The sequence below is a fragment of the Lupinus angustifolius genome, chromosome LG08, assembly GCF_001865875.1.
Source record: "Lupinus angustifolius cultivar Tanjil chromosome LG08, LupAngTanjil_v1.0, whole genome shotgun sequence".
NCBI classification, from domain to species: domain Eukaryota; kingdom Viridiplantae; phylum Streptophyta; class Magnoliopsida; order Fabales; family Fabaceae; genus Lupinus; species Lupinus angustifolius.
In genome coordinates this window covers 11093659-11118346 of record NC_032016.1, presented here as the reverse complement: position 1 = coordinate 11118346, position 24688 = coordinate 11093659, and the positions used below count along the sequence as shown (strand labels likewise).

At 31.6% G+C, this 24688-nt stretch overlaps 4 protein-coding genes across 4 annotated transcripts; 2 read left to right on the top strand and 2 right to left on the bottom strand.

The window, feature by feature from the left end:
* On the bottom strand, positions 2072-6047 carry LOC109353404 (protein ABHD17B-like). Its single transcript, XM_019595661.1, has 6 exons — positions 5703-6047; positions 4872-4908; positions 4268-4504; positions 4132-4179; positions 2534-2979; positions 2072-2448 (listed from the first exon to the last, which is right to left on the bottom strand). Exons 1-6 carry the CDS (start codon positions 5996-5998, stop codon positions 2376-2378), a joined length of 1137 nt encoding a protein of 378 aa, XP_019451206.1. The 5' UTR covers positions 5999-6047; the 3' UTR covers positions 2072-2375.
* LOC109354741 (calcium/calmodulin-regulated receptor-like kinase 2) lies at positions 10096-14704 on the top strand. Its single transcript, XM_019597439.1, has 8 exons — positions 10096-10264; positions 11392-11765; positions 12098-12251; positions 12844-12970; positions 13174-13256; positions 13334-13405; positions 13948-14151; positions 14257-14704. The coding sequence occupies exons 2-8, from the start codon at positions 11446-11448 to the stop codon at positions 14530-14532; spliced, it is 1236 nt and encodes a 411-aa protein (XP_019452984.1). The 5' UTR covers positions 10096-10264; positions 11392-11445; the 3' UTR covers positions 14533-14704.
* LOC109354739 (protein COBRA-like) lies at positions 17438-21542 on the top strand. The gene is made up of 6 exons (XM_019597437.1): positions 17438-17677; positions 18726-18805; positions 19097-19553; positions 19832-19991; positions 20082-20359; positions 20810-21542. Exons 1-6 carry the CDS (start codon positions 17578-17580, stop codon positions 21097-21099), a joined length of 1365 nt encoding a protein of 454 aa, XP_019452982.1. The 5' UTR covers positions 17438-17577; the 3' UTR covers positions 21100-21542.
* On the bottom strand, positions 21837-24352 carry LOC109354740 (COBRA-like protein 4). Its single transcript, XM_019597438.1, has 6 exons — positions 24109-24352; positions 23938-24017; positions 23291-23747; positions 22978-23125; positions 22518-22795; positions 21837-22314 (listed from the first exon to the last, which is right to left on the bottom strand). Exons 1-6 carry the CDS (start codon positions 24158-24160, stop codon positions 22034-22036), a joined length of 1296 nt encoding a protein of 431 aa, XP_019452983.1. The 5' UTR covers positions 24161-24352; the 3' UTR covers positions 21837-22033.

The window sequence follows — 24688 nt, the reverse complement described above, 5'->3', positions numbered from 1 at the left end:
TGAACCCCAAGAGTAAGTTAAATAAACTTACTCTAAGAGTAAGTTAAAAAATGTACTCTACATTTTATTCATCTATTATATTTAATTCAATGATTTATATTTACTTATTAATTCAAATCATTAAATTTTACTAGAATAGATAGTAAAGATATAGAATAGGTTTTTTAGCTTACTCTAGAAGTAAGTGGATCATCACCCTTCTTTTTGTAGCTTTTCTTCTTTTATAAAACATATAAAGGTCTAACAAAAAACAATATGCATCGATAGTGTATGAGTTTTATACATTGTTATTATATATTAATCATTCATATTTTATCATTATTGATTTTTTCTTCAAAAAAAATGTAAATAAATGTTGTATAGTGTGCTTTTTTTATTTCTCACAAGTATTCTTGCACCAAAGACAATCCTAGCAAAGCTGGAAACATTTACAATTACTTGAGGCTATAATATACTAAATATATATCAAATTTATATTGGGTGTGCATATTAAACTAAAAAAATATGCAAATATCATAAAATGATTTTCTTATTCAAAATAATCACTTTTCTATTTGAAAAAAAAGAAAGTAAAGAAGCGTATCCAAACTTTGTGAATATATGTCATATATTAATATGCGGTATACCACACAAAAACTAAGAAATCCATTAAATTCATCCGAGAAGATAGAAAGGGAAATATAGTTTTAAAGTAAATGAAATTATTATCCTACATTTAATTAAATTATATAAATCATTCATCTTCTTTTTACATCTACACAATCACTCATAATTTATGTAAATACATTACATTGAGTATCCTCATTAGGGAGTTAAGTATAATTATATTGATTAAGGGAGATGAGTATAATGATTTAAACATGAGAGATTGTGAGATGTAGTTATGCTAAACATTTCTATACTTTTGTTAGGCAAGAAACTAATTTTTTTCGGAGTTCGAGACTACCACTACTAACAAGTGTCATATAAGGATTTTGTTAATTCAATTTAGAATATATTTTATCGTGTGAATAATATATTGCATAAATAAAAAAATTATGAAATTTAATATTTATGTATTATTGTTAATTGACAAATTAGTAAATAAAATATTGAATCAGGTTATCGTAAACTAGTGTACAGAGTCATCGTATCCATGTGGACTTATGTGATATTAAAATATTTAGAACTAGTTGCTTACTTAATTAGTTAATAGTTTTTTGAATCTGGTTAACGAAAACTTGTAAAATACCAACAACTTAAAAGGTAATTGAATTTGATGAAAAGAAATTTGGATTTTATTTCACTATTAAATCTCTAAATATCCAACATTTTTAAAACTTGATCTTCATTACATGCTCAAACTTAAAATTAGACTTTCGCTTATCATTAAAAATAACCATTAAATAAAAGAGCAATAATATAGAAGAGTTATATTGAATATATTAAATTTAAATAATTACATAAAGAAAGAGTTTAGGTTGGAAACTAATGTATTCCACAAAGAAAAGTCAAGATAGAAATGCTTGTTGGAATTTTACCATAAAATAAATTTCTATTAATTGATTAAAATAAATTTTATTAATTGATTAAAAGAAAGATCAATGGTGGTTAGAGATGGAAGATTAATTTCACCATACAAATTGTTTTTATTCAAATGGGTTATCTTAATTTGTTGTAAAGTGACACTAGACTTTGTTGCCCCCAACAATTCAGGACTCATGTTCTTTGAAATTGCCCCCAACAATTCAGTAATTACCCTTTTTAGAGAGCACATCCACCAGAAATTACGCCATTGCATTACGATCAGCTTATGATTGTTTGAAAAAATATTTTGAAGTTAAAAAATTAATAATTAACTATTTTTCTGATCAATCATAGTTGATAACACATGCAGTGATGTAACTTGTGGGACAGCCGATGTATACCCACAAAGTTATTACACATGTCTAGATAGGTTAAGATTGGAAATTGTGTTATACAAAAAAAAAAACAATAGTAGAATCTGGACCCTTAATTATAACTGTGACACGTGTCATGATCTTACACTGGTACTGGCCTCTCCATTACAGGAGAGGATCCAGACTCATAATCCAATAGTAGAATCAAACTTTATGCGTTTGTGTTAGCATGATAAAACAAATGTAGATTATGAACATGAAAGCAGATTTAGGACCAAATCATCCATAAGGTTATATATTACTTTCCTATCTATACCTTCAGAAAATAGATCATGCACAATCAAGTATTTACTGATCCTCTACTAACCCCATCAACCAATAAAATTTTATTGTTCTTGGTTAAAAAATAAGGTTAAAAGGAAGGGGAATCAACCCTATTCCAATCAAATAATTAATGAGAAAATTGAAACCTCTGTGTAAGTTCTTCCATCTTCTTTATGCCTGAGTCACTGTGGGCCTGAAACAATTAATATTGAACAAACCAACTGATCTCACCTTCTCCCCAAAACTGCAACCAAATACAGAAAAAATAAAGTCAGAAACAAAATTACTGGTATGGAAACTCACTAAGTTGGACATGGTTTATATCGGACCGGTCAATGCTAATTCTAGCCTTCTGATGCATGTGTATTCCATTTTCTGCCTTCTCGGAATGAACTATGCTCTTTCTTGTCTTGTCTCTCTTATCTATACTACTTCTAGACTTCTCTTTATGATATATGCTTGTACTAGATGTTTCTTTGTAGTCGAAACTGTGTCTCAAATTCGCCCTTAGGTCCATGCTGGCTCTGGAGTTCTCTATAGAATCTGTGCTGTTCTGAGGTTTTTCCAATTGATCAGGAATGGATTCATATTCAGTCTTTCGACGCGGTAACTTCTCAACGACTGAAATGAATTTCTTGAGGTGCTTTCTATATTGAGGGTAAAGCTCCAGGTCACAATGTGTTCCTCCGTCAATCCATAAGGGCTCGTATTTTTGCTTACAATGTTCCCAAAGTTGCTTTCCATGGGAGCAATCCACTACATCATCATCAGTTCCCTAAAAGATAGATGTCAACACAAAGCACAATCTCACTACATAAGTACACATGCTTGAAATTGAAACACAGCCCTTAGTTCTGTAATGCTACACAGTTCATAAATAAGAAATAATTTGGCATATTGAGCACAACCACATTAGATAAAAAAGAGATGGCCCAATGCATAAGACTCCCACTTGGTGGGGTTTGGGAGGATAGATGTATACAGCCTTATTCCTGCAAGCGGAAAGGCTGCTTCTAGGATTTGTAGCCGTGACCTCTTGGTTACTAAACAACAACCTTACTGTTGCGCCAAATACAAATTGATGTAAGTGAACAACAACAACAACAGTTATTAAAATTTCCAGAAATAGAGAGAGAACCAACTACATAAATCAGAATATAGCTCTAAACAACATTAACAAGTTCATGTGGTTCGAATCAGTTAATTGGAATGCTCAGAATATGTAGAGAAATCAAAATCATTATACACTGTGTTACACCAGCACGGGTACATACTGGGTATGGGGTTCAACATTTTCTCAAAAACTACAGTACATTGTATGAATAAGGTAGACATGTTGCTATGTTGCATGAATATGAGTGTGACCATGGTACTCGGTACGGATACACGTACAAGATACAACATTTTTTAAATTCCTAAGGTACGGGTACGCCAATATAATTAGGTAGAAATGATTAAAGTCCCACTAGCAGAGGATGCGAGAAACATAGAATGAGAGGTTGAGACCCAAACAGACTGAAATGTGAAGATGAGAGACTAATCATGTGGCTCGTATTTAGCATTCTAATTTGAATAAGAAAAAAAATGAGAAAACCCTATGTTTCTAGTCCAGAATGACACAATTTTAAAACAATTTACATCAAATTAGTACCCCAAGAGTACCAATATCCGGTATGGGGACCTCACCTTCTTTGAATTACCCATGCAACATAGACTATGCATAAGGGAGGGATAATCATGAGATAGCTTTCAACTGAAGGAAATTATCTTCACATAAAAAGCACTGGCCAAAGAAACATTTAATAAGGAAACTATGAAAAGCTAGTAGATAATAACTCCAACTTAGCAGCCTCTTCTATACAATGGCATATCTAGTTTCTAACTAAAAATAGTCGAGATATCTGTGAGAAGTAAGAAGTATACTCACATGAATTACCAGAACAGGACAATTCACAGAGGGAATTTTATCAATGTTCTGCAAGAAAACAAAGTAAACAACATTAAAATTGACCAAAATTGAACATTATTATGATTCACCAATCTAGTACTGATAGAGGTAAGACCTTATAAATGTCAAACCAGTATGTGCGCTTCACAGGATACATGACTCTAAGGCCAGATGACACCGCACTGTGCAGAATCACAGCTCTAAGGTTCGGTAAACGAGCAGCCAAATCTACAGTAGGTCCACTACCAATAGATTGCCCATACAGGACAATATCTTCCTCTCTCGCCCCATACTTCTCCTGAAGGCATTTATAAGCAGCTTCTATATCTGCATAAGTGTTCTGCTCACTAGGCTGTCCATAAAAATAATACATTGTTGAATTCACGCTAAGGTAAATATGGAACAATCACACAAAAACTAAACCCCTGAATTCACTTTTTTTACTTTTATTTAATAGCTATGAAGCTTACTTGAGAAAAGTTAAGTCAGACTTATATTTGAGCATTATTCCCAACATTTCATTCACTAAGGGTCAACACAATTCTATTCGTCAATACAAAAACTTATCGCGTTTAAATAAATTATTAAGTTCCAGTCACCATTTCAAGTTCAAATGCTTTAAATACAGTCATCTTTATCAAGGAGGGATGAACTTTAAAACCATGTAAAGGTATAAAAATAATAACGATATCATCGTCATTGAACGGGAAAAAACATACCTTACCAGAGGACTGTCCATACCCAGAATAGTCATAACTGCAGAGTAAAAAAAGAAAACCCAGACAATTGAGATATTACCATAGGTCTCTAATAGGTTAGCAAATAAAGAAAACCATTACACTAACATTTCAGTCCCTTAAATATATATATATATATGCTGAATTTAAATGACAATCTAATCCTTAGATTATATATTTTAAAACTAGTCTGACTTTGTCTTTAATAGAGACTAAAATGAAATGAGTTTGAATAATTCAATGACTGAACCATACACATAATTTAAAATCTGAACTAGTTTGGGTGGAGAACCAACTCTACCAAAAGCATAAGTTGTTAGATGAAGCATTGAAGACTCATAAAATGTCGGATTAATATCGGACCATTCCACACGGGTAATCGAGGGAAGGGAAAGATTTGCAAACAATTTCCTTTACCCTCCAAAAACCAACTCGTAAAATGAACCCTAACTAAATTATTCATATTCCTTCCACATAAGCATGTGCGCTATGAGCATGCATGCATCACAATCCAATCACCAACAACAACAACAATCAAGCCTCGTTCTCACCAAACGGATCGGCTACATGGATATAAACACATTCATAACGCATTACAGATAAAATAAAACATTAATATCTAAATCTTCCCTAACCATTTCGTGTATAATTTTTTTTCTCAATTTCAAATTTTGATACTGAGCACAACACTCACATCACGCCACGTGTCTAAACACAATCCCGAGGTTTTAAATTGCGGTTCGCGACATAAGTACGACTAAAATATTGCGATTTTGAGAGTCTCCGCGAAATTGAAGTAAGTAACTAACTAACCCCATGATGTTGACTTTAAAGTGGACACTGAGTTGGATGAACAAATCATACAACTGTCCAAGATCAGCAGCATTTCCATGAGAATACAACACCGTTAACGACGCCGTTTGATTCTTTATATACATAGCAACAATACTGTTCCCTTTCTCCGTCGTAACTTTGAATATCTCAATGTTTTCCCTTAATTCCAATTCCCTCATCTTCGTCCCCGCTACTTCTTCCACCACCGTGTACGACGGTGGACTCGGTGGGAAGAACGCCAACTTCGCCGCCATTGATGACGTCACCCCTCCCATTCCTTGTTCTCAAAAAAGTGTGATGATTGTTGTAAAGAGCGAAACGTTTTTTTTTATACGAAAAAGAAAAGGAGTGAAACGTATCTTAAAACATTTATTTTTTAGATTATATTTTCTTAATATCCTATTTTTATAAGATTTATTTCAATTTGAAGGGATAATTCAACCATATTGCATATGTATCTTAAATTAATTCCATATAGATCTATTATTATTGTATATAAAAATAGGATATAAGAGTATGATAATTTTAAATAAAAACCAAAGTTATTAAAAATAAAATAATTATTTATATTATTAACAAATTATCTTACTTATGTATTAATTATTTTGGATTTGAAATTAAATTAATACACATAATTGATTGATTGTGTAATGATTATGTGAACAAAATTATGTTGCAAATGCATAAATGTTAAAATTTTATTATGATATTAAAATGGAAAGCTATAAAAATCACAATAAAATTATTGAATTTGATATAATAAAAATAAACATATAATAATAATAATAATAAAAATTGATGCATGAGTATTTTGTTGTAAAGCTTTAGTGGGAGATTTATTTAGAGATGATGCTAAACATTATTAGCATATAAATTTTATTTATGTGACGTAGTCAAAATTTATTATTGATTGTGGAAGTGTACCTTACTATATTTATAATGAATAAACTTTGATGTTCTAGTATTGTTTCCTAATTCATGTTCATAATAGAACTTGTAGGTTCTTTAATCTTCCAAACTTTTATGGACAATTGTTTTTCATAACTTAACCAAAACGTTGTTGTTTTGTTTAAATAAAATGACAAAAAAAAAATGATGTAATTCATTGACCTGTCAAAATTGGCATAGTGGACACAAAACGTTTGGTCATGTGAGTAGTTAACTAGATATGTAAGAGAAAAATATGTATACATTGACAATGTATTAGTTTTATACATTATTATTGTATCATTTATCATTGATATTTAATTATGGTTGACCTTTTAAAAAAAGTAATCTAAATGAATGGTAAATAATGAAGTGTATGTGCATAAATTTTTACACTGTCAGGGTATAGATTTTAATTAAGAGACGTGAATGAATGGAAGACAAGTATATTATTCATAATTCTTAAATTTATAATATATGCAAGATATAAATTGCATAATTGTTCATTTTGAGTCAAAATATCATATTTGGGAGACAAATGGTTTTTGTAGTAGTAACAAAATTTCTTCAGAAATATAGTTAATTAATAGATGTAGTAACTATAAATGTATATCACATGAAATTCCATTATTATTACCTTTCATTTTTAATTGACCAAATACTTTATTTCCTAAAAATTATTATAATATAGTGTATCTTGTTAAATAGTCGTCATAAACATAACATACAATTTTCAATATATCTTAGTTCTTATTTTAACTTCAACTTTGGCAAAAATTTGTGTTCTTTCACTAAGAGAATGGAATATAATAATCATATATGAAAATTATTAAATTTGTATAAATGGTTGGAAAGTATATATTTTGTCTCATAGTGTATATCACTATATATATCATAATTTATAATTGATTGAAGAAAATATATTTAATTTAAAATATAATTATTAAATATGTTATTGACAAATTATAACTTATCATATATGAAATGACAAATATTACGAGGTAGAAGATGTGTTCTGGAATCGTTACAGTGCTATAGCATGTTTTAGAGAATTTCCGTATCAACAAATGATTATGAGGTGTTATTCCCATGACTTTGATAGATTTTTATTCTCATTGGAAATGGTGGAATGTTGATTCCAACAACATGTGTATAAAATATTGTTGATTCCCATTGTCATGTAGTACATGTTTTTTTTAATGTTGAAAAGATACTTTATTCAAAACTGAATAATATAATGAATAAAGTTTGGGAAACATCATATCAAATTCTACCTACACATGTGGACCCAACATGTTGCAAAGCAATGACCCCCAAAAATAGTTGAAATGAATCTCCATGGATAATATAATGATTATCTACAAATTTATAATATATAAATATTATACTTATCTAAATAGCAGTGTTTTATGATATGAATTAAAATCATTTATAATAATTTTGGAGGAATGTTTTATAATTTTCAAAAGAACATATTAAAAATGTGAAATTCTTAATTTTTTATAATATATAAATGCAATAATTAAATTATATGATCGAAATAATATTATTATATAAAACTAAATTGGTGTACGATTTAATAGTGAATTATTATATCATTATATAAGTAAGTATTTTGAATAGTTTGGTAACCAATATGATATTAATAATATTGAATAAATGAGAATTAAATATTATATATTAGTCAAAATACATTATAATTTGACACTATTTATTTATTTTTATTCCATATGTGTAACATTAAACACCAAAAGTTCGAGTGAGTAATAATAAGTAAGTATCTATTTATATCACGCTATTAGGACAAAATTTCCAATAAATAGTTACTCCTATCTGTTTTTTCCACTTTCACGTTAAGGATGAGTAGAGAAGATATGAGATTTCATTTCTTTCTTCAACCAAATAAGAGAAAATCGGGAGTTTTCTTTAAATTCTCCTTTTCATCCTTAATTCCTTTACAATTATCAATGATAAGAAGTTAAATTAATATAAGTGTATATTGCCTACCTATGTCCATTAGTTCTCATAGTAATCAATTAGTCATTTTTAATGTAAAATTACTTGTTAAAATTTATCTTCAACTCAAACCTTAAAGACAATGCTTGAAAGACATGAAAAGATAATGAGAGAAATGATTGGAAAGAAAAAACAATTCACAATGCCTAATTTGTGTGGAAAATGGAAAAATGAGAATGGATGGTAGGCACAAAAACTTTCTATTAAAAAACTTAGATTTTAGTCACTTTTCCTAATATCACAACTTATAACCTATAAAAAAGTTTGAGCAACTTTTATGGAATATTTTCTTTTAATGTGAAAAAATGTATATATTGATACAGTAAGAGATTTTTATATTATCATTATATTATATATCATTTACTTTCAATTATCATTGACTTTTAAGTTAAAGTAATACAAATGAATAATAAATAATACACTAACTATATATAAATCTTACACTAGATATTATATTCTTCTTTTATACCAAACAACTATACTATTATATATTCTATTATTTTTCTTTCCATCCATTTTATCTTACTTCCCTTGAACATAAGAGGTGAGATTTTTTCTCATTTTAATTAACATTCTCTCTCTTTTGAATTAACATTCTCCCTTAAATAATTATAATTGACCAAAAAACTGAAGAACCTATTTAATATAATACTCACTATCCCTTGATTATTCACCATAGCTAGCTAATTTATTTTCGCTTTTCAAATAAAAAAACCTTAAATTAAAAGCCACTTTCCCTTGACTTCAACCCCACATAAATGGTGGTTGACTATCAACTCCATCACAAATATTCCTCCTTTATTATTTTCAAAATAATAATAAATTATTATATACTTTAGGAATTATGTTCTAAAAGTAATAATATTTCTAAGATTAATAGTTCATATGAAATATTCAATATTGATAAAATATTACTTCTAGATCAATAAAGTAGAATATATGATTAAAACAATTGATATTCCAAAATTACAATAATTTAATAATAATCCAGTTTATTCTAAATTATTAACAGGTGGGTTTAAGGTGGATACTTTACAATTACATGCAATAATTTCTCTAAATAAAATTTTAATTCAAACCTATTTTAAGATCTTCACTTCATAGAATGGAAATTAGATGTAGTTGTGTTAGATCACCTTATATCCAAAAAAATATTATTCTTTGAATCATTTTTTTATTTGTCAGAAAAATATTTCATTATTAAATTTAAATATATATTTTATAACCAATCAGAATAAGTGTCTTGTAGAGTGATATATTCTCTTTTGGTATATTAACTATTGACTCAATTGTGTCCACATCTGATTAAAAAATAATACTTAATTAAAAAGAAAAATTGTAAAAATATAAAATAATATTTTTATATTTGGGGTTGAAATTTCATTCCCATATTTGTTGCAATTCAAGTCTCTTCAAGTTCTTTTCTTTTACTCGCTCATCTCAATAGACAATACACATTCCATACCATTGACTATGCTCCAAAAAACCACCTACAACTATAATGCAGCCTCAAATTCTAAATCGTAGTTTATATTTCACTGACCCAAAAGATAAAAATCACAACTTTTTCGTTATGGATGCATTTTTCTGCTGATTAGGTATGTGGGGTTTTTCATGGAGTATTCCTTTCTGTGATTTTTTTGCTTCCATTTCATGGGTTTATCAATGAAAGATTTGATCTTTGTTTAATTTGGCTTGTTGGGTTGTTGAGTTTTATGGATTGCATGATTTGTTTCTTTGGAGAATATTGTTTTAGTTTTTGTTTGAATTATGTTCTATGAGAATAGTGGAAAATGGTGCTCTTTTTTATATGTCAATGTTTGTTGGAATAGTAGAGAATGGTGAACATTTAATTGATGTAGATGGGTTTGTGAATACAACACTGTATCTTAAACCTTGAAGCAAATATTGCTATGTGAAACATAGAATGGAAACAACAGATATTTTTTTTGGGTACTACGAAGGGGATTCCATCACCCTATGGGTAAGGACTAATCCCTTTCGGGGATCGTGTTTGTCCCTCCCAACAAGTGTCGCCCCTATGAATCGAACTCTTGACCTTTTGGTCATCATGGGATCTAGCGGAGCCTTACACCATTAGACCAACACTTTGATGGTAAAATAGATATATTTTGGGCACATGGTTTTATTAATTTTGCCAATTTCTTTGGATCTATGATGTATCTGTCAGGGGTTCACCAGTAATATGATGCAGTTCTGTTGATTTTCATTAAAATTTGTGAATAATAAGAAAAAGTGTAGTTTATTATTGCCAGAATTCTGGTGCACATTTTATGTTCTTTACTTAAGTCAGAGATTTAGTTCACATATTTAAAGAGTATATATGTTTTGAATGTTGATAGTTTCTATGCTTATTTGATTAGATTCCTCTTTTTTCCATTGAATTTTCTTTCTGTTGTATGACACTTTAATTTCTGAATTCTGAAATAATGAGCATATCTTGTTGCATTTGCAATAAATGTCCATCCAATATATATTTTTATTTTGATCATTGAGGCATCGATATAAACCCTCTTTCATCAGAAGATAGACACTTGTATAGGAGAATGCTTCTCCCCTCTCATCTATGAAAAGATGGATAATTTGTTTCGTTTGAATCCCTTACTCTCTCTCTCTCGAGAGTTCTGTTTATGTCAATTATGGTTGTATGGATTATTGAACTAACATAGAGTTGTGCCGATTTTGTGTTGGTGAGCCTCTGTAGTACTAGTCTTGTGCAAGATGTTATCATTGTTTGAATTTAAAGAGAGATCAGAGAATGAATTTGCAAGCTGAATTAATTACCATTGGTATCACTGCTGGTTTGGCCCTCGGAATTCTGATCTCTTGCCTCGTATTTTTCGGCATAAGGTGGTATAAGAAGTGGTCTAATAGTACACGATCTGCAAGTGAGGGTACTTCAACAACTCTTCCAATACGAACAAATGGATTGGACACGAGCACCGACTTCAGTGCATCCATTACTAGTTCCATATCCATGTCAGAAAATGTTAAAAGTTATTCCCCTTTCAGCTGGTGGAGTTGTCAAAGCAAAGATCACTTCGCTTCACAATCGGGCATTCCTAAGTACTCATACAAGTATGTTCGTTCTCTCTTGAGCACGAGGTTTACTCTTTCTTTTTTCGAAATTGTTCTGCTTATGAAATGACAAGCATAAAAGTACTGATATAAAAGGTTTTGATTATTTATTTTTGTCATATCGGAAAGCATATATATATATATCGTTATTTTATAAGGAAACTTCTTCATATGTCTGAGCAACTACCTAGCAAAATTATATTTCGATTGCATATTTGTTTGGAATAAAGAAGAAAAGGAGAAATTATGACATGTACTTACTCACAAATGAAAAAATTATTAGAGGGACATTAACTTTTATAATGGTGTATATGAAACTTTATGTGATGCAGAGAAATTCAAAGGGCCACACAAAATTTCACAACTACCTTGGGACAAGGATCATTTGGAACAGTTTATAAAGCAACAATGGCTACAGGGGAGGTAGTAGCCGTAAAGGTGCTTGCAACCGATTCCAAACAAGGGGAGAAAGAATTCCAAACAGAGGTATAAGTCAATAACTATTTTTATATGCAGATTTATTTTTTTTTAAATAATTTTACTATCGATGTATTTAGTATCAGAAAAGGATTCTATAGCTATCATATATCTTTCTTTCCCAAGCCTCTTTTTTTCTTCTTTCCTTTGATCATAAACATAATATTTTTTAAAAGCATTAAACCAATGGAAAATTCATTAATGAGTTGATGCTTGTTGGTTGGCTTGAATCAAAATGATAAATCGAGAGTAACCGTGCAGGTAACTACGATCATTTACATTTGCATAAAGTGCCCTGTACATAAAGATGTTTATTGTTCAAAGTTACAGCATATATAGTGTTCCGATTACAAGTTTGTATTTGCATTTCACCATGGTTCATTGGACATGCCTACAGAGGCAATGTGTTCCTTCATGTTTCAGAACAGAATGCATTAGTAATTTAAAATTTACGGGGAAAATCACTTACTCTCACTATGTTTTATGTACAAGGTGAGTAGTTCTAATTTGATCGATTCAACGGACTAGGCTATAAAACTAGCATCAGTCACCAGCGAAGCTTGTTGAACATTTTTTGATTCTTAACAATATGTTGGTCCAGGTGGTTCTGCTAGGAAGACTGCATCATCGGAATCTTGTGAATTTGGTTGGATATTGTGTAGATAAAGGACAGCGCATACTGGTTTATCAGTTCATGAGTAACGGGAGTTTAGGAAATCTTCTATATGGTAAGAAACTAAGAATCTCAAGATTTTTTTTATGTAACATCTATATGTTAAGACTTGCATGATTATGTCAAATAGATAGCATGATCTTACTTTGTTTACATTTTTACTATTCACACGATCATTGAATGTTTCTTTTCGATTTTCCTTCTTTTTATTTTACAAATTAAGTTTTCACCATTGAAATAATCTATGGTTGCATCTAGGTGGAGAAAAGAAGTTGAGTTGGGATGAAAGGTTGCAAATTGCCCTTGATATTTCACATGGAATACAATACCTTCATGAAGGAGTATGTATGTTCTAGATACACTTTCTCTTAAACCTATTTGCAAATGTATTTGGCTAATATGAATATACACGGAACAGGCTGTCCCACCCGTCATACATCGTGATCTGAAGTCGGCAAATATATTGCTAGATAACTCAATGAGAGCTAAGGTAATCTTGTGCCCTGCGAGTACTTTTCAGTAGTTCGATTGCCAAGTCGTTTTCTTAAATTTGCATATTACATAAGGTTTAAAATCAAGCAACATTATCCTTAGCTGGTTATGCGGTCCAGAAAAAATATAGAGCATAATAAATTTTACGATGTGTCTGCAAAAAAATGTTGATTCTATTCTTTTAGCATGTACACCTAATGATAACTGATAGAACATCGTGAAACTCATTCCCACCTCGTAACTTTGAAGTCACTGTCTTCCACACTCCTCGCCGGATCTTCATTATATACTTTTGCTATAGGTTTTATTTAGAATGACTTTCTAACATGTTATGGTTACATTGCAGAGTTAGTTTCAGGGAAAACAGTCGTAATATCAAATTTTCCGAGTTGGAACTCGAAATATTCATTGTTAGGATTTGTGCAAATGCAGTTACAATGAAACAAAATTTATTGTTCAACCTTGAGATTTGGCATAGTTGACATTAATAGTATTAACATCTTTTTTTGCCTGATATCAATTATAAAACTTCGTTTCTAGGTTGCTGATTTTGGGCTCTCAAAGGAAGAGGCCTTCGATGGCCAGAATTGTGGCCTTAAAGGTACATATGGCTACATCGATCCGGCATACGTTTCCACAAGCAAGTTAACGATGAAGAGCGATATCTACAGTTTCGGTATCATACTTTTTGAGCTCATCACTGCCATCCACCCACATCAAAATCTGTTGGAATATATTGGCCTTGTAAGTAATTTTAGCTATGGAAAAAAAGCTTCTTCGCCTTAAGTTACGATACTATAGCCGTTATATAATTTCTTCATATTTTGCTTATTTATGTTTTACTGCAAGGCTGCAATGGATCACGATGGCATAGATGGGATACTTGACAAGCAACTTGTGGAAAACTGCGACATCGAAGAAGTTAGGCAGCTTGCTATAATTGCACATAAATGCTTGCACAAATCACCGAAGAAACGCCCTTCGATAGGCGAAGTTTCGCAGGTAATATTACGGATAAAGAATAGGCGACAGCACCGTCCCTTATCCAGAGGTTTGAGTCAATTAGAAGATCAAAATGATGAGTTAAGTAGGACAGCCTCTATGAACCACAAACAAAGTGGATGAACACAATTTACTTGTATTTGGGGTCACAAAATTTTGTAGTCTCATAGGACCAAGGAAAGTTGATATCACTTTCAGAAAGATAATGAATGATTTACACATAAATACATAGTTGTATTGGTGTCATGAAATTTAATAAGCACAGAAGCAACAAAAAGTGTAATATCTTTGCACTGTCAGTACAAAGATTTATATACGGTCGGTAAATGATAAATAATGCAGTGATAATTTATAAAACTTATTAATTCTTTGTTATGCCTTCTCAATATTTTCCATGAGAATTTCTTTGATATCTTCATTTTCACAACTTTGCTAACCTCATGGATTTTCCACACAATGCTTCATACCAATCTTCATTTTTCATCTGAATCATATTGCCATGAATACAAAGTCAATAACCACTTACAATGGTTTGAACAATATTAACCAAAAAAAATCATATTTAGTTTAGTACAGTTGAAGCAAGTGTAGAAACATTTGTTTTACGTAGGAAGATATTCCAACCATTAAAAGAATGACAAAAGGACTAATTATTTTACTTTTTAGAAATATTTTTGTAAAAAATGATCAAATATAATACATGTCATAATTTTAGTGGTCGAAGGAGATAACTTATCTCTTTATACCAAGAAATACTTTACTCTTATTTTATATAAAGGATAAACATTGGGGAGCATATTTTCTGTCTCACAATATGTATCACTTTATATATCATCAATTGTGATTTGTCAAAATTATTTTTTTCAACTAATCACAATTAAAAGCATATGAAGTGATATAATTTATGAGATAACATATCTAGACTGCCATGATTTTTTTGGTACACAAGTTGTGTCATTAGTTATGATTGATCAGAAAAATAGTTAATTATTAATTTTTTAAATTACACATATTTTTTTACCCACTCACAAGTTAGTAGTACATGCGGTGACGTAATCTGTAGGATAGTAAATGTGTACTCGATTTTTTCCGTACAAAAAAAGAAACTGAAAGAATCATGAGATCCTTAGATTAAGAAATTATGGGCATCCATAAATAACAATACCTACCAAAACTGGAACATTGTCAACAACATACAATCACATCTTCACATGTGATTACAAAAAATGGGAAGTTATGTTATGAAGAGGAAAGATAAAACATGTTTTCCACTTGCCTTTATAATTAATAAAATATAAAACATGAAAGCATGAAAACTATTAGGACTTGGGGCCTTCAATTTCAATTCTCCAGATAAAATAAGAGTAAATTACACTCACGACCTAATGACTTTTAGTAAAATTATATAAATCATTCTTCATTTTTTACATTCATACAAACTCCATAATTTTTGTACTTTCATACAGTGACCACTCCTGTATGAGAAAAATAAGTGTAATCTTTTAAACAAAACATGTGATAAATGCAATTAATTTAAACAAAATATGGTATATTGTGGAGACAAATCCAAATAATATATGAGTCAATACTTCTTTATTATATTTGGTTCGTTACGATATAGTATAAGAACGATTTAAACAATATATCTTTAGAATTGTTGATGCATTTTGTAACAAAAATAATAAAGATACATTGGTTTGTATATTATTTGGGGTTGTCTCTATACCATATCATGTTCTATTTAACTTAATTGCATTTATCATATTTTTTATTTAAAAGATTACACTTATTTCTCAATGGAAGGTAGTTAATATAATAAAAATATAAAAAAAGTAGCTTATATAATTTCACAAATGTCAGTGTAATTTATGCATAACATAACTATTGCTTCAGAAAAGCTCGGCTGAAACTTGTGCAAGCTAATTGATTATTTATCCAACTTATCTAATAATAGCTTAGCTTTTTCTTAAAAAAGTGGTGTTTAACATAAAATTAATAGTAAGAAAATAAAGTAATAAGGAGCTTAACATTTGTTGCCAAATTCATCAAAATATTCAAAAGTGAACTCAATTTTGCAAAACTGTGTTATGTGTTAATCATGGCAAAGTTCCAAATTTGAAAACCATTTCTTTAATCACAGCACATGGTATCATTTATTTTCCTTATAAGTTTATTATATATCATTTCTCCATTTCCATCCAATATCTCTATTCTACAATAAAATACAAAATGTAAGGTTAATACAATTCTTACATTACTACAATATTTTTTTAATTCTTTTACTAATCTATTACACTTTAATTTTTTTTATCCCTCCTCTTTGTAATTTTCTCATCATGTTCCTTCCTATACTTACTTTTCAAGTGTAAGATAAATAATTTTTATACTAGTAACATATATAATTTTAGTATTTTCTCAATACACTTTTTCATTATCCCCACCAACAATTCATATTTTTAGACATAATTATTAACATAAGTCTTGTTTCTACCCATAATGTTTTTTATGTCAAATATCATATATAAAATCTGAGTTATTTATCTATTCAAAACCTTAGTATACATGTTTTAAGATAAATATTACTTAGGAATCACTAAGTATCACTAAATTTAAGATGAGTATTACTTAGGAATCACTAAATAATACAAATTTACTAACAAATCATTATATATTAATGTAAGGTTCAATTAAATGCTCAAATAGGTCAAAATATTAAAATTTACATAAAAATAACACAAATTTGTTATAAAGGTCTCAAATAAACTGTATAAAACCAACTTGCATTGGTTCAATTGATACATGCTTGATTCCCCTTAAGCAAGAATCCAGGTTTGAGTCTTGTGGATGGAAAAAATGCTCGTTGGGAGAGTTAGCACCACATACCGGTGGATATTCCTGACTCGGACATGATTGTCCCGGTGCGAGCATACACGTGGAAACAAATAAAAATTGTATAAAAATATGTTGGTGGCATTGCTTAGTATAATGGTAATTCAATCTCAGTGGCATTTCTTTCATATGCCAACTGGAACCAACAAAATATATGTTCTGTTTTATTCTCTTCAATTTCAGTGTTCTCTTCTCAAACAAATATCTTCAACTTCATCACAAAACAATAACTTTCAACACAATCTTTCATTTTCCATCAACAAAACATAAAGAAAAGTTATGTTTTTTTTATTACCCATTATCCAATCCTTCCTTAAACCATGTCCTTGCATGTTCTTCTTCTTCTTTATACTTTCTTCTACTTGCTTCACTTCAACAGGTTTGTGCACTCACACTCATTTTTTCTCACTAAAGTTTTCTAATTTTTCATGGGTTTTGTGTTTTTGATTAATGGGTTCTCCACTTTTCTTTGCATGTCTACACAAAACGCCATTTTTATTTTTGTTTTATGTTTTATCTTTTTTTTGCATGGCTTGTACCTTAAGCTCTGTTGATTTGTCATGAATGTTTGAGGTTAATATCAAGCTTTGTTCTTTTGCATTTGGCAAAGATAGTAGTTTTTTCTATAAAAAAAATTGATTTTTTTTATTAGCTTCTGCTGGTTTTTCCTGTTTCATAGCGTTTTGTTTCCTTTGATTACTCTTTCTTGGTATCAAACAATGAAATTGATAACCAAGACGTTGGTCTAGTGGTGTACCAGAAAGATTAAAAGGTCAAGCCGTCGAAGGTTCGAGTTTTGGGAACGACATTTGTTGGGAAGGATGGTCGCACATTCCGAAAGAGATTAGTTTCTTACCATAGGCTGAAACGATACTCTTGGTAGTACGAAAAAACAATGAAATTGATATTATGAGTATTTGTCTTGTAATAAAATGCTTGGGTTGGATAAGAATAGGTACCAACTTTATTAATTGAGAAACTTCCAAAACCTTTATATGGTGGACAATTGCTATGTGGCCACTCTTAAAACTTTGACACATCGGCTTAGTCGCTGACCCAAATTTAAAACCTCGATTGGCACACATGAATTTTCGAAGAGTTTCCCCGCTTTTGTGTGTTAGGGAAAGTAAGGTTTGTAATGAAATATTATAATCTCAAACAATTGTGTGTAAAGAATGTAGTCACCCTATATCTTGATCATAATGCTCGCTTTCTTTGTTCTTTAGTCTTTACTATATATAGTCCATAAATTGTGTCTCTTAATTTCTATAGTGCTTTTCATATGTTTCACCATTGTCACTATTGTTTAATGTGTAGTATAGCAAGATTAAAACTTTAATGATTACTCGGCGCCGCACATTTTTCCTGTCTTCAAATTAATTTCCACTCAAATAACCTCAACTTGTGTTGGTCTGTTTCTATTTCAGAAGCTTATGATCCACTTGACCCAAATGGAAATATCACAATCAAATGGGATATTAAGAGCTGGGATCCGGATGGTTATCTTGTAAGTACACTCGTTTACGTTATCACCTATTAATATTAGAAGCAAATTAACTGCCGTAGAATTATAGTTTTGAAATGCTTTTGGCTCTTTCACTGTACTAGTGTAGAATTACCGTAAGATTGCTGCTTAATGACTAAAAAGTCATAGGTTCAAATCTTGGAAACAGCCTCTCCGCTTGTGGGTGTAAGACTCCGTACATCTACCATCCACAAACCTCACTAGGTGGGATTCTCGTGCACCATGCCACATTTTATAATTATTCTGATGTCTGAGAAACAATTGAATTGACAGGCCGTTGTTACGATTAACAACTTCCAACAATATCGCCATATCTCATCACCTGGGTGGTCACTAGGGTGGACATGGGCAAAGAAGGAGGTAATATGGAACATGGTCGGAGGGCAGGCTACTGAACAAGGGGATTGTTCGAAATTTAAGGGGAACACCCCACATTGCTGTAAAAAGGACCCGACAATCGTAGATTTACTTCCTGGAACACCTTACAATCAACAAATTTCAAATTGCTGCAAAGGTGGTGTACTCAGCTCATGGGCACAAGATCCAATCAATGCAGTTGCAGCATTTCAACTCAGTGTAGGTAGAGCTGGAACTACAAATAAAACAGTCAAATTGCCGAAAAACTTCACCTTGAAAGCACCGGGCCCAGGTTATACTTGTGGGCCAGCAAAGATCGTGAAACCAACTCAATTCATGACAGGAGACAAAAGGAGAGTGACCCAAGCACTCAGTAAGTTAATGTACTTCAATGTTGATTTTCACATTTGCCACTATAATTATCTAACTACTCGAAGTTTAAGTTGTTAAGTGAAGATTCATGAATGTTTTATTATCTAAAATGAATTTCATTCCATTAGTTGTATAGCTTTTGTTGGTATCAAAGTCTTGCACTGTGTTAATAATTATATGACTGAATTAAAACTAGTCCGAGTTAACAGCTGTAGCATATTCTTATCAGCAAGATCGAGCAATTTCATTTGACCGTAACGTTATGCTGATTTATCGCAGTGACGTGGAATGTGACGTGCACATATTCACAATTTCTAGCTCAGAAAACTCCCACTTGCTGTGTTTCACTCTCATCCTTTTATAACGATACTATTGTACCATGCCCGACATGTTCATGCGGCTGCCAGGGCACCAAGTCTCAATCTGATAATTGTGTAGAGTGTGTTTTTATTTCTCATGGCACTGTGATTTCCTTCTAAACACTAATAATATTATACCACTCATGTCACCTTTTTCTGTTTGGTTACAGGCCAGATTCACCGCATTTGGCATCAGTCGTTTCCAACCTCGGAAAGAATAGTCTCACATCTTTGGTTCAATGCACTCGTCATATGTGCCCAATCAAAGTTCACTGGCACATTAAGCTTAACTACAAGGAGTACTGGCGTGTGAAGGTCACTGTTACAAATTTCAATTACAGGATGAACTATTCTGACTGGAACTTGGTTATTCAACACCCGAACTTTGAGAACCTCACCGAACTTTTCAGTTTCAACTACAAGTCAATAACCCCTTATGGGACCATAAGTAAGTATGATCTGAATTTCTTCCTTTCAAGAACTCGAAATCTTTCAGATATTAAAAACTTAAGGTTCTTTGAATTGAATATAATGTATAGTTTCAGACCAGGTTTCACTATTGGTAGTAGAAAAACACTAGCAACACACTTTTTAACAATTTCCGCGACACACTTTTCATTACTGGATGAACTTCATGTGAGACTTCCTAGATCATATTGATCCACACTCTATTTAGTGAATCCTGCATAAAAATTGTGTTGACGATTGTGTCGCTACAATTAAATCCTCTATAGGATTATAAATGGTTTGCCAAATTTCTTGAGTAGTAACTTTTTAATGACTAAATTTTCTGGTCCTAATAGCTGTATGAACAATGAACATTTCTTACTGCATACCGATTTTACTCATTAATTTTGTTCTGGAATGGATTTTATTGATATAAGTTGCTTTTAAACAGATGATACAGCAATGCTTTGGGGAATTAAGTTCTACAATGATTTTCTCATGCAAGCCGGTCCTATTGGCAATGTACAATCAGAGCTACTTTTCCGAAAGGATAAATCAACTTTCACTTTTGAGAAGGGTTGGGCTTTTCCTACAAGGATCTATTTCAATGGTGACAATTGTGTGATGCCACCACCTGATGCATATCCATGGTTACCTAACACCGGTTCCCGACGAGAAGTTTCGCTGCTTGCTATGATGATGGTCTCCTTGGTAGCCTTGGTATTTTATGCATTTGCTTAAAGTTCCTATCTGTGGCACACTCAACATTATCATCTAAACTTTTCAGTCTGACCAATTTTAACTCAACTTTGGGATGACTCAATTCGGAATTTGAGCCAAGCTAGAGGATGATATCCAGTGATTATTCTAGATCAGCTCAGTGTCCTATGATTTGTTACTAAGTTTCACCATATTAGACATGAGTGGTTGAATTTGCTGTTGTAGCGTTATTTGTGTGTTTCCCGGAAACAGCCTCTCGCATACGAAACTAAGATTGCGTACATCTACCTTCTTGGAACCCAATAGATGGGAGTCTTGTACACTAGCCGACCTTAGGGTTATTTGTATGTTTGTAATGTAATTGTGTTTTATTGGTTTTAGACCATTAGTGTAATTGGAAATGTAATTATAAGAAGTAAATACATTACACTTAATATGATAGACTTTATGAATCATGTATGGTATTTGACATGAACATGATAATGGTCTTTTTCCCTTCACCTTGTTAAAATGGAATCTACATGTATTTTTGTTTGTACAAAACTTAGGTATTGTTCTATATGTGCTTGTGATGCTACTCTATAATGATAATAATATATCTGCCATGCTTTACCAATAGAAATATAAACATTTAACATATCTAACAATTATGAAACAATGATGATATTATCACAAGCATCTATAGAACATTGACTAAGTTTTGTCCTTTTTTTTGTATCATTCAATATTGTTTAAAGAAAAGGAGTAACATTTTAGCATTACTATAACAGCATCATTGTTTGGTACATTATATCTAGCATCATTTTTAATCCTCATGAATAAAAAAACATAGCCATGAGTTTGGCTTGGTGTTTTCATAGAATATCTTGAGTCTCTATAATTATCACATGGCATGTTATTATCTCTGTAACATGGTCTCAAAATTTTCACAAAACAACCCTTACACTTAACCAATTCACCAAACTGCTAAGAAGAAAAGCAAAGAGAATATGAATGCTGGTAATGCAAGTAGCCTTGCAGGTGCAGAATTAGGGAGAAAAGGGTAGGTATCTGGTGGAGGCAACATGCATTCATCACCATTAAAGTAGACCTTGTGAGGAAATGCCCAACCTTGCTTGAATGTGAAGGTATCCATGTTCTTCTGAAGAAGCACTTCTGATTGAACATTACCAGTTGGTCCAGCTTCCATTAATAGATCATTGAAGTATTTCATGCCAAAGAAGATACCAGTGTCATCTGCATACAAAATCAGAACAAACTTCAGTAATCATTCTTCAAAGTTATTGAATTCTATAACACTTTTATATGCATAGTCCATGTTGTTTATTCAACTATTATAGAATCTCTTTTTGGTTTGAATCTCTTTTTGAGTTGTGTAAGAAAATTCACTATCCTATAGTAAATTGCAGAAAAAGATATGAAGATTTTCTGGTACTCACTTATGGATTCATAAGGAACCAAAGGCTTGTAGTCAAAGCTGAAGACTTGAGTGACATTGTTTAGATTTGGATGCTGAATAGCAAGAGCCCAAAGAGAGTAATTCATTCTGTAATTGAAATTTGTTATGGCAATCTTCACTCTCCAATAGTCCTTATAGTTTTGTTTCACATGCCAATGGACCCTTATTGGGCACATATGATGAGTACACTGCAGCATTGGTTCATTGTCTTTCTTTGGAGTGTGAACCCCTACCATGCTGAGAATTTTTGAGTCACTCCTGCATACCATACCAACATTCATAAAATTGTTGAAAACGTTCGATGTGTTTCACTCCTTTCAGTAGAACCAAAATGTTTTACTTTTCGGTCTTTTCGTACTGTTCTATCCTATTCTGACATGTTAACCGAATGCAAATTTAGATTATGCTAAGGCCATGAGTTGTTTTGAAATATCACTTACTTGACACAATTCTTCTTGTTCTGGCAGCCACAGGCACAAGAGGGACAAGGGGTAATGGTATCATTATAGAAGGATGATAATGATACACAACAACTTGGGTTCTTTCTTGCCAGAAATTGTGAGTAAGTGCAGGTAACATTCCATGTCACTGCATCATATAAAAACAAATAAAAACAGATTCTGCTACAGATATGTATACAACATGACACAGATACTCCAATACAATATTAATCGGATACTGACGTGACAACCATTTTGAAGTATCGGTACTTCATAGTGAGCAACATTGATAATGTAAAGTTAGAGAACTTACTTAATGCTTGAGTCTTACGGCGCTTGTCAGGTGTGAGGAAATTGGTGGAAGGAACAATCTTTGCAGGGCCACAAGTATAGCCAGGTCCCGGAGCCAAGAGAGTGAAATTCTTCGGAAGTTTAACCGTCTTGTTCGATGTACCAGCTTGACCAACACTCAATTGAAAAGATGAGATAGCTTGTGAAGGATCTTGGCCCCATGCTGCAACCACTCCACCCTTACAGCAGTTTGTGAATTGCTGATTGTAAGGTACACCAGGAAGCAAGTCTACTACTGTAGGAGTTTTCTTGCAGCAGTGAGGTATGTTTCCTTTGAATTTGGAACAATCCCCTTGTTCTGTGGTTTGAGATCCTACCACTGACCATATAACTTCTTTCTTTGCCCATGTCCATCCTAATGTCCACCCGGGCTGAATAATGTGCCGAAACATTTGGAAGTTGTACATTGTCACCGTAGCCTGATCGAAAACGAAAACGTCCATGTCACTACTTTTTAATCATAAAAGTTTTCTACATCTTAATCATCAATCGTTTAACCAATTATTGTTTCCGAAGAAGGAAAAAATAAGTCGATGGTTATAAATTTAAGTATCGAAAAAGGTGTAAAAAGAAAAGTAATGTAAGAGTATCGTTACTCGATCGACTTACAACATAACCATCTGCTGTCCAAGACATGACATCCCATTTGATTGTTATGTTTCCAGTTGGATCCAAAGGATCATAAGCACCTATTGATAACAAAACATTAACAAAAATGAGTTGAATATGCATGTAAAAGTGAAACAAAAATTCAGCAGATAATGAAACTTTGTATCTCACAAGCATAAGAGAATAGCACAAGAACACAAAGAGCTGAGATGACATATCTCATTGCTTCAATATTCTGCTGTTATCAGCTAGCCGAATTCGGCGAAACACTAAGACAACTCTCAACAAGGATGGAATATGAGAAATGTTTGTATGAACAAATGCTATGTATGGCATTGAATGTATAGTATTGTAGAGAAAGAGTCTTGCAAGGAATTCTCTTGTGGTTTAAGTGATGTTTCACCTAATGGTTGTTAAGAACCAGCTACATACTTTTATTGCTATCACTTCCTTATATTTGTGATTTCTGATGAAGTTTCCATATCTTAGAAGCAACCTCCACCATAGTTCACAACATTGTAAGAGTGAACATAACACTTTAACAGTTTTGTTTGAGGGAAAGTTGCTTTCTGATGGGTTTGGCTTACCATATACAATTAACATATAGGACCCTTGGTATCATATTAATCACTTATTTGATCAAGGAAATTAACACATTGAAAAATAATCATACATGAGATTTTTTTAAGATAAGCTTCACTTGCAATTTTTCCATTTATTTTAACTTTTTTGTAAGAATGATTTGAATGTA

Excerpts from the sequence above, each read along its gene's own strand:
- LOC109354741 (XM_019597439.1), top strand. The coding sequence starts at position 11,446 with ATGAATTTGCAAGCTGAATTAATTACCATTGGTATCACTGCTGGTTTG. Across the intron at positions 12,252-12,843 it reads AGAAAGAATTCCAAACAGAG|GTGGTTCTGCTAGGAAGACT; the intron begins GTATAAGTCAAT and ends ATGTTGGTCCAG. Across the intron at positions 13,257-13,333 it reads TACAATACCTTCATGAAGGA|GCTGTCCCACCCGTCATACA; the intron begins GTATGTATGTTC and ends TACACGGAACAG.
- LOC109354740 (XM_019597438.1), bottom strand. The coding sequence starts at position 24,160 with ATGAGATATGTCATCTCAGCTCTTTGTGTTCTTGTGCTATTCTCTTAT. Across the intron at positions 23,126-23,290 it reads CCGTAAGACTCAAGCATTAA|TGACATGGAATGTTACCTGC; the intron begins GTAAGTTCTCTA and ends TATATGATGCAG. Across the intron at positions 22,796-22,977 it reads AACAAGAAGAATTGTGTCAA|GAGTGACTCAAAAATTCTCA; the intron begins GTAAGTGATATT and ends TATGGTATGCAG.
- LOC109353404 (XM_019595661.1), bottom strand. The coding sequence starts at position 5,998 with ATGGGAGGGGTGACGTCATCAATGGCGGCGAAGTTGGCGTTCTTCCCA. Across the intron at positions 4,180-4,267 it reads ACTGGTTTGACATTTATAAG|AACATTGATAAAATTCCCTC; the intron begins GTCTTACCTCTA and ends GTTTTCTTGCAG. Across the intron at positions 2,980-4,131 it reads GTCCTGTTCTGGTAATTCAT|GGAACTGATGATGATGTAGT; the intron begins GTGAGTATACTT and ends TCTATCTTTTAG.
- LOC109354739 (XM_019597437.1), top strand. The coding sequence starts at position 17,578 with ATGTTTTTTTTATTACCCATTATCCAATCCTTCCTTAAACCATGTCCT. Across the intron at positions 18,806-19,096 it reads GGGATCCGGATGGTTATCTT|GCCGTTGTTACGATTAACAA; the intron begins GTAAGTACACTC and ends TTGAATTGACAG. Across the intron at positions 19,554-19,831 it reads GAGAGTGACCCAAGCACTCA|TGACGTGGAATGTGACGTGC; the intron begins GTAAGTTAATGT and ends GATTTATCGCAG.